The sequence below is a fragment of the Petaurus breviceps genome, unplaced genomic scaffold (genome assembly GCF_028583685.1).
Source record: "Petaurus breviceps papuanus isolate PSGF00001 unplaced genomic scaffold, PetGlider_PUasm1.0 225, whole genome shotgun sequence".
Lineage (NCBI taxonomy): Eukaryota > Metazoa > Chordata > Mammalia > Diprotodontia > Petauridae > Petaurus > Petaurus breviceps.
This window is the reverse complement of record NW_027185889.1, coordinates 16442807-16456730: the sequence shown is the minus strand read 5'-3', so window position 1 is coordinate 16456730 and position 13924 is coordinate 16442807. Positions and strand designations below refer to the sequence as shown.

Below are 13924 nucleotides of genomic sequence, written 5' to 3'. Positions count from 1 at the left end.
ATATAGACACTCTCTATTTACATATAATTACAACGTTGTTATCAGGACACAACTAGATGAAATGCATTTTTTAGGAGGACCATAGATTAGTGAAGAATGATCTTTCCATAAAATACCAGGGTCTAGGAAACACACTTCCCAGCATTGTCTTCCCCTTTACTCCCATATTTCCCTACTTCTCACTAGTCCTCTTATCTTCTTCTCTTCTTTTCTTTATGTCCTAAACTCAATGGATTAAAAGATTTGGGGCCTGAAGGAACCATAGATGTCATCTAGTCCAATCCCTTCATTTTACAGATGGGGAAACTGAGACCAAGAAACATAAATTGACTTGCTTAAGGTCATATGCATATTAAGTGGCACCACTAGAATTCAAACCAAGGCTTCCTTTTTCCCTTTTCTTTGTTTTTCGCTTTCATGTGAGCTTTTTATTTGATTAACAGATATCTACTCAACAGCCACAGTGTTCAAGGCAATGTGCTAGATACTGGTATTGTGAAGGCTGTCCCCACATGAAGCATGAGGGTGTTGTGCAGTTTAAAGGGACATAAAATACACATTTTAGCCTCTTCTCTCCCCATCCTTCTCCAAGAGAGAATTTAATTCCTGCCAGGAGGAAAAGCAGGAGGTTGGGGCCAAAGGCAGCCACTCTATTCCCCTCAGAGAGAGAGGGTGCTGAGTTAGAATTATATCTATCTACTCCCTTAAATATAATTAGTCTAGGGGATGTTATTTTCGGGTTCAATCTAACTTCTGATGACTGTTTCATTATTATTTTTTTTGGAGGGGCGATTGAGGTTAAGTGACTTGCCCAAGGTCACATGGCTAATACTTGTTAAGTGTCTGGAGGCTGGATTTGAACTCAGGTCCTCCTGACTCCAGGGCCTGTGCTCTTTTCACTGCTCCACTTAGCTGCCCCTTGACTGTTTCATTACTGAGGGAAGGAGGACCCTAAACTTTATATCCAAGACTTGACTTTTTTCCCACCAAATACCAATTCCATAATGAACACACAGCAGCAATTATCCACCAAATACCAATTCCATAATGAACACACAATAGCAATTATCAAAGAAACTTGATTATCCAAATTATGTCAAAGCAGAAATTGGGGAAATTATACATAGAAGAATATATGCCAGACAATACAGAGAGAAGCTCTTCCATGGGGAACTTAGTAATTCAGCTCAACCAAGAGAGAGAATCTTAGATTTTACCCAAGGAGAAGTTCCCTTGATAGAATAACAAGATGAGGTCAGAAACATGATGGAGACTGCCAGCTCCTCCCATGTCAACTTTTTTCCAGAGTCTTCAGCAAGCTGAAGTGGGGTTGGCTTCATCCATCTTTTCTCTGGAAAGCCAGAACCACCTGAAGTCATTGTAAAATCCAAAGAGACTGAGGAACTCTCTCTGTCTCTGTCTCTTTCTGTCTATGTCTCTGTCTGTCTGTCTTTCTTGTCAGCTCCACCCCACCCCCTGATACAGGCCAGGGCATTGTTCTCTACTAATCAGGAGAAAGTCCCTTACTAATGGGCTTTGGGACTGTGGTTACACTTGAAATACAAGGAAAAAACCCTAAACCGTCCCTGCCCTCAAGAAACTTAGATTCCTCCTTCACCCATTTCTCCTCCATCCCTTTCCATATTCACTTTTTGTCCGTCCTTTATTCCATCTCTATTCCCCCCTCCTCCTTTTTCTCTTGTATGTGTTACATATGTTTTTATATATCCCCTCACCTCAAAAAAAATAAGCTAGAACAACTAAGTGGTGCAGTGGATAGTACTTTGAACCTAGAGTAAGGGAGATATGGATTCTAATCCTGTCTTAGATACTTACTAGCTATGTAACTCTCAGGCTCAGTTTTCATCATTTGGAAAATGGAGGAAATAATATGTACCCTTCAGAGCTGTTGTGAGTATAAAATGAGATAAGATACGTGAAAGGCTTAAATGCTATCTATTTTTTTATTATTATTTGAGGTTAAGAGACAGTTTCATTTTTGTTTTATATTCTCAGGGTCTGACATAGTACCTGGCTTACAGCAGGAACTTAATCAGTGCTTAGGGGCAGGTAGGTGATACAGTGCTGGAGTCAGGAAGACCTGAATTCAAATCTGGCCTCAGACACTTAGTAGCTGTGTGACCCTAGGCAAGTCACTTCAAACTGTTTGCCTCAGTTTCCTCATCTGTAAAATGAGTTAAAATAGGAAATGGCAAACTGCTCTAGTATCTCTGCCAAGAAAACCCCAAATGGGTTCATGAAGAGTCAGACACAACTGAAAAATGACTGAACAACAACAAAATCAAGGCTTATTGATTAACTGATGCTCTCCATGTCTTCCTTCTTTTTTTCTTTCTCCCTGTTGTTCTCTCTGCTTCTCCTCACCTTTTCCCACTCCCCTACTTGGGGAAAGTTTCTCGCCTGACCAAATAACCACTTAACTACCCTTTCAGAATCCAGCCTTTTCTTTACATGACTCCCCATCCCTGCCCAATGCCTCTCCTATCTGCCACCCTGGTTTCTCCCTCCATGTTCTTTATTACCCATAACCAGATCTTTGTTCTTTCACATGTGACATCATTTTAAACTTTTTTTAAAACATCAGCCTGAAGTTAAGTGTGTGTTTTATGGGGTGGGTCTTTAAAGAGAGGGGCACAATGCCATGTCTTTTAAAAATTGATTAGGAACCAGAGCTTTACTTCAAAGAGCCAGAAGAGTTACTTCGAGTCCTGACTGAGCTAGAAGAGCAGAATCTTACTTTGGTTCAATATTCCCAAGATGTTGATGAAACTCTGGAAGATGTGTCAAAAAGAGAAAAAGCTATACAAGATAAAGTGTAAGCCATCCAAAACAGGAAAGGAATTTCTAAGTTTTGTCCCCAATTTCTCATGTCTATCTAGGGTTGGATTTTTGGTTTGGGAGTTGGGGTTTTTTTTTGTTGGTGTTTTTTTTTAATCCAATAGGGATAGAAACTGGAATTATTATTTCATTCCTATAGGGAACTTCCAGAAGAGAAAGCTTTCTCTCAACTTATCTTCAAATTATTATTATAAAGTTACTCGAGGCACTGAGAGGTTATGTAAACTAGCCAGGACCACAAGATCTCACCATCTTGGTTCTGAAACCAGCCTCTAGCCACCATACCACACTGCCTCTATGCATTGCCCCTAAGCTGCATGCAATAATTATAATGGTTATTTGCAGAGATTGGGGATGGGGGGCTGTCCACAGATGTAAAACATTGGATATGTCATTTTTTTTTCAATGTGTTGATAGATATCGCTGAATGTTTTTGTCTTTTTAAAAAATAGAATTTTTCTTTTTTTCCCCAAATGCTTTATTAAATTCTGATGTACATAATTCATTTCTGCCAGATTTTGAATTACGAATTTTCTCTCCATTTTTCCCCTACCCACCGCCCCAAAGTAGCAGTCCCACAGGATATCCCCTCCTCCAATCTGCTCTCTCCCATATTTTCTCCCATACCCCTTTTGACTTTTCCAATGGATCTCTATGCCCCAGTGCCTGTATATCTTATTTCCCAATTACATGTAAAATAGTATTAATAATAGTATATATATATATATAAATATTTGAATATTTTATTTTAAAACATTGAATTCCAGATTCATTCCCTTCCTCCCTTGTCACCCACTCTTACTGGGAAGATAAGCAGTTCAGTATAGGTTGTACATGTGTGGCTACTGCAAAACAATAACATAGTAGATATATTGTAAAAGACTGACTATATTTCCCTCCCTCCTATCCCACCTCCCACTTGTTCTGTTCTCTACTTTGATCCCGTCCCTTTTCGAAAGTGGGTGCTTTCAACTTCCCTCCCCCTCTTCCCCCTTGCCCTCCCTTCCATCATCCCCCTTCTCATCCCCTTCCCCCCCTACTCTCCTGGAGGGTGAGATACCCTATTTAGTGTGTATTTCATTCCCTTCTCAAGCCAAATTCAATGGCAATAAGTTGACCCATTCCCTCTTGCCTTCCTATTCTTCTTCTCCATTGTAACCATTTTCCCTTTCCTCTTCTATATGAGATAGTTTACCCCATTCTGTCTCTCCCCATATCCTTTTATTATATTCCCCTCTCACCTCTTAATTTCCCCTTTTAAGCCTCATCCCTTCCTGTTAAATGGGTCCTGTGCCCTCTATCTATGTATACCTGTAAACATATATACACACATTCACATATGTATTCATATGCCCATATACCCTCTGATATAGACATATATATATATATATATATATATATATATATATATATATATTTCTATTCCTTTCAACTACTGAGAAACGTTTTATAAGTTACAATTATTGTTTTTCCATGTAGGAATGTTAATAGTTCAACTTTGATAGGTTCTTTATGATTTCTTTTCCCTGTTTACCTTCTCATGCTTCTCTTGCTTCCTGTATCTAAATGTCAAATTTTCTATTCAACTCTGGTTTTTTCAGCAAGAATGCTTGAAAATGCTCTATTCCACTGAATGACCCTTATTTTCCCCTGAAACATGATACTCAGTTTTGCTGGGTAGGTGACTCTTGGTTTTAATCCCAGCTCCTTGGACCTCTGGAATATCATATTGCAAGCCCTTCAATCCCTCAGTGTAGAAGCTGCCAGATCCTGGGTTATCCTGATTGTGTTTCCACAATATTCAAATTGTTTCTTCCTGGCCGCTTGTAATATTCTCTCTTTAATCTGGGAATTCTGGAACTTGGCTATAATATTCCTAGGAGTTTTCTTTTTGGAATCTTTTTCAGGAGGTGATCGGTGGATTCTTTCAACCTCTATTTTGCCCTCTGGTACTAAAACATCAGGGTAGTTTTCTTTGAGAACTTCCTGGAGGATGATTTCTAGGTTCTTACTTTGATCATGGCTTTCAGGTAGTCCAATAATTTTAAAATGATCTCTCCTGGATTTATTTTCCAGGTCAGTGGTTTTTCCCATGAGATATTTCACATTGCCTTCTATTCTTTCATTTGTTTGGATCTGTTTAACAGCATCTTGATTTCTCATAAAGTCATTAGCTTCCATTTGCTCCAATCTAATTCTGAAGCAGTGATTCTCATCATTGAGCTTTTGAGATTCTTTTTCCATCTGACAGATTCGGCTTTTTAAGGCATTCTTCTCCTTATTGCTTTTTTGAGCCTCTTTTGCCATTTGAGTTAGTCTATTTTTTAAGCTGTGATTTTCCTCAGTCAGGCTGTTGACTCTCATTTCATAATTTTCTTGCATCATTTTCATTTCTCTTCCCAATTTTTCCTCCACTTCTCTTATCTCCTTCTTAAGGTTTTCTATGGCCTCTAACCAGCTCGTATTTTCCTTTGAGGCTTTTGGTGCAGGAGTTCTGACTTCACTGTCTTCCTCCTGTTCCATGCTTTGCTCCTTTTTGTCCCCAAAATAGGAGTCTAATGTTGGAATCTTCTGTCTGCTTTGTTTCCTTTGCCTGGTCATGTCGCCCCCTTGGTCACTTGACCCCTGGGCTTTTTGCCACAGTAGGACTCTGCCACCAGACAGGGGAGCTTATGTCCCAATTGCTGGGGTTTTCTCAACTGACAGAGCTAGTAGATGGGTGCCCTTTCTAAGGTCTCCACACTCTCTGGCAAGCTGGACACACACCCCAGGACCTCCACCCTAGACTGCAATCCAGATCCAAGAAGGTTAAAGCATGAGCAATTACCCCTCAGTCTGGTGCTTGGTCCCCCTGCACTCTGCAGGCCAGGAGCTGAAGCTGCCACATGGTACTGGCTGGCTGTGCTGGTGTCTCAGTGGCTTCTTGCCCTGGGGGCAAAAACCAATGCACTCCCACTTACTGGGTTCCAAAGGCCAGACTGAACTGATCTCTCACTTTGTCCTTCGCATCTATGTGTTGATAAATCTGGAAACAGCCACAGCTGCTGCTGATCTGGAGTCCCTCCTGCCAGTGGCTGGTTAGGCCCTCCCTGGGGCTAAAGCCTCAGGCGTGGGGCTGGGCTCGGCTCCCAGAGTGCTGTGCTGGTGGATTCCTGCCTGCTTGCTGGGCTGTCCTCAGCGGGAGGTTAGCTTCTCTGTGCCATTTTGTGGGTTCTGCAGCTCCAAAGTTTGTTTAGAGTCCCCTTTTTACATGGATTGGGGAAGGTGGAAGCTGGAGCCACTGGGAGGTCCTGCTTCTACTCCCAGAATTCTTTCTTATAAGGGATATATCTCTGGCTGGCAAAGAGGTATGGATACAGGGGGCAAATATAGGTGATATACAAACTAAAGATACCAATAAAAATGTATTTTTAGGGGAAAAACAAAGGAAAAAATATCTAATGGTCAGTAAAGATCCTAGGAGGAAAAAAGTAGTCCTGGTTTCCCTAATGAAGGGTAAAAGACACTGTATGTAACTTCTTGGGAGGTATGTCTTCTTCCAGAAGTGTGGTGACAAGAGAAAATGCCAATACTTAAAACCACCAATTGCTACCAATGTCTTCTGATCTGTGTGGGGAAAAAAATGAGGTCACCAGAAGTCCTAGACAGTAAGGTGGGGTCCAAGTGTTGATATTTTCATTATTTCTTCTATTAAAGATGAGGACCTCACCACGGAAAGTGAATAGATGGCTCCCAACGGGATCTGTTTTTATAGACTACAGTTTCAGAGATACAGGAGACACTCTAGTCTAATTGACAGTTTGGGAAACCTGACTCAACTAGATAGCCCTTTTACAAACTATGTGTTAGGGTGCAGCAATTTCTATGTCCAATTAATCTAGTTAATTCTGTCTAGTTATTTCCTTTGGTTTTCTTAGGTAGAGGGTTAGAGTTTTTTATCTTGTCTCCCAGCTCTGGAAATTTGCCCTATTAAAGCTCTGTATTCACTGACTACACTGTGTTTTTTCTTCTTTTATAACAGAAATAGCAGTATAGAGTCTCTACTGGATCAAAAAGAAATGCTTAAGAATAACTGTGCTCGAGAAGAAGAAAAAGCAGCAGAATTGGAATTAAGATCGCGGCTATTTAATTTTGGCGAGTTTAATTCAGATATTCAGGTAATGGCTTAAGCTAGTAGCCTAGCTTCTAATTCCTGTATACAGTTATCCCTTCCACATTGTTGGCCCTCCCTTCACACCAGAGAAGAAGTCTGAATTTTTCCTTTTTCTTTAATGGTGTGTTTATAGTCCTTTGTTGTAAAATTTGGGTGAAGCATTTGGTCATAGGCTTTGTGTTGTCTGCTGGCCTTCTTGTATCATCTGCAGCTTCCACGGAACTCCCAAAAAATTCCCATTTCATTTCTTACGCCGACCTGTGATATATCAAAACCTGAGATGTGGAAGGGATAACTGCATATATAATCTAGAGAGATCTTGGTACAATAGTTTGGAATCAAAAGATTTGGTTTCAAATTCTAGCTCTTGTCTCTTACTAGCTGTGTTATCATGAGCAACTTATTTTACTTCCCTGAGCCTCAGTTTCCTCAGTTGTAAAATGAGGGGGTTGGACCAAATGGTCTTTGAAATGGCTTCCATCTCTTCTGAGAACTCCCTATGGGAATGAAACCATAGGTTTATGATCCTATGATGATGTGGTTAATGAACCCCAAGTCTACCTTTGACAAAAGAAAAAGGAAATTATCTTGGTTTTAAAGTTTTTCATGTATAATCTAGACAGCCACAAGAGTCTATTATAATTATATATATATATATATGTATATATATATATATGTATATGGTGGTAACATGTTTGAGAGTCCATTGGTGTTCTTCAAACCTGTAACAGTAATGAGAATGTCTTTCTTTGAAGGGTTTTTTTTTTCTATGAAATTGAATTTATCTTTAATCCAAGACTTCTTAAGATGGGGGACATGAACTTATTCTTTAAAAAAAAATTTTATAATTGTATTTTAATATAATTGGTTTTCCTTTATTTTCTTATGTATTTTACTTTATGTATTAAAAAACATTACTCTGAAAAGGGTTCCATAAGGCTTCACCAGACTGCCTGAAGGGTCCATGATACAAAAAGGTCAGAAGCTCTGCATTCAATCAGGTGGTATCTGGCAGCTTTGTTTTTCAGACCTCTAATTATAGGCAATGTTACTTTCCCTGATAAAACCATCAAAGGGAAAGTGATTTTCATCTCTCTTAAGACTAATCACATTTAATTCAACAAATTTGCCTTTGAACAGATAGATTTATTTCCATCCAGTTCAAATCAGTCAATATTTAAAACATACATATAAAAGGGAGGAACCCATAGCACAGTGGCCAGGATGGATTTGGAGGCAGAGGAGATGGGGTTCCTATCCTAACTCAGCCACTTACTCCTGCTGTGACCTTGGACAAATCATATCACTTTTCTGGGGCTATTTCCTCATCTGCTATGAACTCCAATGTTCCTTGCAATTCTAAAATCCCCTGATCCTCTGCAGGCACTGTGTTAGGTGCTGGGTCCACAAAGTTAAAAAATGATGTAGAATTAACACAGTGCCCTGCATGTAAAAGGCTTTTTAATAAATTCTAACTGATACAGACCCTGATCACTTACAACCTGATGGGGGTGACTGGAGGAAAATATTTGTGAAATCGCTGAATTTTCTATGAGAGTTTATGAGAATCTTTTTATGGGAAGCATAATGAGATTTTACAGAGAGTGGAAGGAAAGTGACTGAACCCACCCCACCATCCATGAAGGGTACTATCAGAGTGAAACTATACATCACTGCAGCTCTCATACCTCCCCACAGATACTGCTAACTAGACATAATTATAGAAGTGTGTTGGCATTCCTGCTCAATTTTTCCATGGCATTTTAAATAGAATCTGAACTTACAAACTTCTTATTGACAGTGAGTCTCTCCCATTCAGTCTGGTTCAAGGGAGAAGTTGCAGAGTAGAATTGGAAGAAATTCCTATCCCGTTCATTAATTTTAACAAATATATATTAAGTGCTTATTATGTGTAGAGTACTGCTCTCCCTACTGAGAATACAAAGATTAAAGCAAAAATGACATATTCCCTGACCCCAAGGAGCTTACATTCTGCTGGGGAGGTCAGAGGGGGCATTATAGAAAAGGTGTTTCCTGAGCTGAACCTTGAAGGAGGGTGATAAAGATTTTGAAAAGTGAAGATGAAAATAATATGTATTCTGCCATGGAGGATGGTCTGTGCAAAAACATAAAGATGTAAGATCACATGTCAAGGTTCAGTTGGACTAGAATAGAGTATGTATACAGGGAAGTAAGCTGAAATAAGACTAGAATGGTGCCTATTCGTGGAAGACCACCATTGAATTAAATGCCGGACTAAAACTGAACTTTATACAATTAGCAATAGGACACCCGCAGAGAAATGACCCAGTTAGACCTAACCCATTAAGAAAATTCCACATCTGTGAGAGGGAAGATTGGAGTCATGGATGTGAATTGGAAGCTTATTATGACAGTCAAGACAAAAAGCAGCAAATAGGTAGGGGGCAGTTTGATTGCAGACAGCATTGGCAACTGATTAAATAGGGAGAGGAAAAAGTCAAAGATGATTCCAAGGCTTCGAACCTGAATGACTAGGAAGATCTTAGTGCCATCAACAGAAATAGGAAAGTACGTAGGACAAAAGGTCCTTTTTAGAGAGAATGATTAGTTTAATTTTGGCCATATTTGGTTTAAATGCTGTCATGCAAGTACTTGTCCAGAAAGTAGCTGGAGGTGCAGAAATGGAATTCAAAGAAGAAAGTGAGGTTAGTTTGATAGATTTATTGAATTGAACCCTTAGAATGAGGTCACCAAGGGAGAGGGTATGAAGAGAGAAGAAAGAAAAGAGAGTCCAGATTCCCCAAACATATGGGATTGGATGGAGCTGAAAATTACTTTTTAAAAATCCTTATTGTTTTAGTTAGAAACCCAAAATTTCCTATTCTCCAACCTTCCTTTCAAAGCCCTATTTTAAAAATCCTTATGGTTCCAGATTTTTTCAATTGGAAGCTCTTATGATGTATTGGAAAGAGAACTTGTTTTGGAATCAGATATTTTCCAAAATATGATTAAAGTTTTCCACTTTACCCCCAACAACTTTATCAAGTAAAGTTCAAACTCTGGAATCAGAGCATCTTAGTTCAATAATTTTGTTCAAAATATTCTTCAATTGTTGTCATTTTTTTTTTTACTTTTCAAGCTATGATTGAGAATAACCCAACCTATTACCATAGAAATCACATGCCTTTAATTATGAAATTGATTAAACTCCATTACTCAAGAGTTAAGGAGGTACTCATATTTTGGTGCTGAAATTTCATTGTATCAAATTCAACAGATTCAACTGAATTCCACAGGCATTGATTAAGCACCTACTATGTTCCAGGTACTATACAAAGATAAAATGACACAGCCCCTGCCCTCAAGGAGTTTATATTCCAATGGGGAAGACAACACATAGGAAAGGTTTCTGCTGCCAGTCAAATGCTCAAAGCAATTTGCTATGTATTTACTAATCAGTAACATGATGTTTTATTGATGATGGATCTTTATGCTTTCTTTCGCCCCTTTCTTTTCCAACTTAGGAAAGAATGATAGATTCTCTAAGTAAAAAAGTCAACCAAGTGTACAAGGTCTGCATTGGAGAAGTGGATGTGACCAACCTCAACCCAGTTCAAAAGTTGGTCAAAGTAGAGTCTCGGCTGGTGGAGCTGAGTGACCTGATTGAGTCTGTTCCTAAAGAATTACTCGAAGTTATTGAAAAGGCGAAACAGAGGGAAAGAAGACAAAAGTACAGTCTATGTCTTTTGTATTCAAAACAAGTAGCCTTATTATTGACTTCAATTCTGCATTTTTGGGGAGATAGGGTTTAGACATAGAGATGGCTAGAGCCACCAGGTTTGAATTCTAAATGAGGGAGAATATATATCCATCCATTGCTTTTGAATTCACTCTACGAAAGATTTGTCCCTTTGTCTTATCATTACTTAGAGGTGACTCTCTGTTTTGGAGAGTGTAGGTTCTGGCAGATTCTAATTAATTAATCAGCATTTACTATTTGCCAGGCACTAGCCTGCCAAGCTGGAAAGTTTTGGAGTTTGTGACCCTCAATGTGAACAATATGACTGCTGCACAAAGACTGACCTAGATAAGTTTGGAGATACTCTTCACCAAGTTGGTCACTGAGTGGGGGCCATGGCAGCTCCCCAAACCAACTCTTAAGTCATTAAGGGGTTGCAAACTGTGTCAATGAAGGGAATATAGTGATAAAACAATAGATCTTCAAATACCGACACATCTACGAACTTAGTAAAATATTCTTTGGGCAGAATTTCCAAGCTTATAACTGGAAGAGTAGATAGGATGCTGACCTTGAAGGCAGGAAAACCTGGATCCAAACCTGGTCTCAGATATTTACTAGCTGTTTGACCATGGGCAAGACACTCAGTCTCTCTGGGTCTCCATTTTCTCATCTGTAAAATGAGGAGGTTGACCTAGATGATCCTTCCAGGTCTAAATCCATGATCCTGTGAACTATAAAAATCTAAGGTGGGAGTGGAAAATGCATAGTATGTCAAGCACCTCTTGCATGGTACTGGGTTTTTAAGGAGATGAAAGAAGAGTCTTGTCTTGGCCAGCTCTAATCATCTGAAAGGATCAGTGTTTGAGTGTGGTTCTTTGCACTCTGGTAAGTCCTTGCTAACATTTTTTCCTCCAAATTATGTTCTGAATAGGTGGGTGATAAAAGTCTTCACTTCCTATATAATTAACAGCCTTCCCTTACCACCATATTTTACTAGTGTGGTGTAGTGTTAAAACTGACTTGAGAGAGTAGGTGCAGCAGAAGCAATTTCACCTGGTTGTTGCATCTGACTTCCAGAATATTGTGGTTGTTGTTGACTCTAACTCTTTGTGACCCATGGACCATAACACACCAAGACCTGCTATCTTCCACTATCTCCCAAAGTCTGTCCAAATTCATGTTCATTGCATCCTCTTTTTGCCTTCAATCTTTCCCAACATAAAGGCCTTTTCCAATGAATAGTCTTCTCATTTCATGGTCAAAGTATTTAAGCTTCAGCTTCTATATTTGACCTTCCAATGAAGAGCCTGAATTAATTTCTTTAAGAATTGACTGATTAACCTCCTTGCTGTCCAATGCACTCTCAAAAGTCTTCTCCAGCACCACAGTTTCTAAGTGTTGATTCTGTGGCACTCAGCTTTTCTTATAGTTCAACTCTCATAGCCATACAATGCTACTGGAAAAACCCTAGCTTTGACTATATAGACCTTTGTTGTGAAGGTGATATCTCTGCTTTTTAGTATTGTGTCTAGATTTGCCACAGCCTTCCTTCCAAGGAGCGTCTTTTAATTTCATGACTGTGGTCACTGTCTGCAATGATCTGTGAACCCAAGAATATAAAATCTGACACTGCTTCCATTTCTTCTCCCTCTATTTGCCAGGAAGTGATGGGACCAGTTGCCAAGATCTTAGTTTTTTTGATGCTAAGCTTTAGGCCAGCTTTTACACTCTCCTCTTTCACCCTCATCAAGAGGCTTCCTAACTCTTCACTTTCTACCATCAGAGTGGTATCATCTACATATCTGAGATTGTTGATATCTCTACAGGCAATTTTAATTCTGGTTTTTAAACATCTAGCCTGGCATTTCACATGATGTACTCTGCGTATAAGTTAAATAAGTAAGATAACAATATACAGCCTTGTTGTATTCCTTTCCTAATCTTAAAACAATCAGTTGTTCCGTGTCTGGTTCTAACTATTGTTTCTTGTCATAGGTTCCTTGGGAGACAAGTAAGATGATCTGGCACTCCCATCTCTTTGAGCATTTGCCATGTTTTGTTGTGATCCATATAGTCAAAAGTTTCAGTGTAGTCAATGAAGCAGAAGTAGATGTCTTTCTGGAACTCCTTTGCACTTTTATTTTTCATTTTTTGCGTTTTGGAGGGGGGAAGGCAGGGCCATTGGAGTTAAGTGACTTGCCCAAGGTCACACGACTAGTAAGTGTGTCAAGTGTCTGAGTCCGAATTTGAACTCAGGTCCTTCTGACTCCAGGGCCAGTGCTCTATTCACTGTGCCACCCAGCCGCCTTCCTTTGCACTTTTAACAGCATCATCTTTGAGGATTTTAAATAGCTCAGATGGAGTTTTATCTCCACTAGCCTTATTATTGTTAGCAATGCTTCCTAAGGCCCTCTTAACTTTATTCTCCAAAATGTCTGGCTCTAGATCAGTAACCACACCATCATGGCTATCAGTGATGTTAAGATGTTTCTCATATACTTCTTCTTGCCATCTCTTTTTAACATCTACTCTTAAGTCCCTACCATTTTTGTCTTTTATAATACCCATTTTTTTCATGAAATATTCTCTTGATATCTCTAATTTTCTTGAAGAGATCTCATCTTTTCCATTCTATTGTTTTATTCTATTTCTTTGCATTGCTCATTTCAGAAAACCTTTTTCTTTCCTTGCTACTCTCTGGAATTCCACATTCCATTGGATATATCTTTGCCTTTCCCCTTTACCTTTCACTGTTGTCCTTTCCTCAGCTATTTGTAAAGCCTCATCAGACAGCCATTTTGCTTTCTTGATCTTTTTCTTTGGAATTTTTTTTTGGTTGCCTCCTGTACAATATTTTAAAACTCTGTCTATAGTTCTTCAAACACTCTATCTCTTAAATCTATCACCTCTGCTTCATATACAAGAGGCGTGTTGTCATACTTAAAAATGATCTGGTGGTTTTCCCTATTTTCTACAATTTGTCTAAATTTTGCAATAAGAAATTTATGATCTGAGCCATAGTCAGCTGTGATAGTAATGGCAATTAAAGATTCCCCTGTATTGGCTTGGTTTTCAAATTGATTGTGTTAAAACCCAGAGTTTGTTAATCCCACCTGTGGGATGGGCTTGTTGATGTGAAAAGAAAGTCCTGAACTGGGAGGAGCTGGTGATGTAGATTTGGAGAGACA

The 13924-nt window shown here is 39.1% G+C and overlaps 1 protein-coding gene across 1 annotated transcript in view; it reads left to right on the top strand.

Moving 5' to 3' along the window:
* CCDC38 (coiled-coil domain containing 38) overlaps positions 1–13924 on the top strand; it is a 47311-nt gene that overhangs the window by 30666 nt on the left and 2721 nt on the right. The window contains exons 9-11 of the mRNA XM_069095067.1: positions 2685–2836; positions 6881–7016; positions 10519–10724. Coding sequence (XP_068951168.1) covers positions 2685–2836; positions 6881–7016; positions 10519–10724 — 494 coding nt within the window. The remainder of the gene's footprint in view (positions 1–2684; positions 2837–6880; positions 7017–10518; positions 10725–13924) is intronic.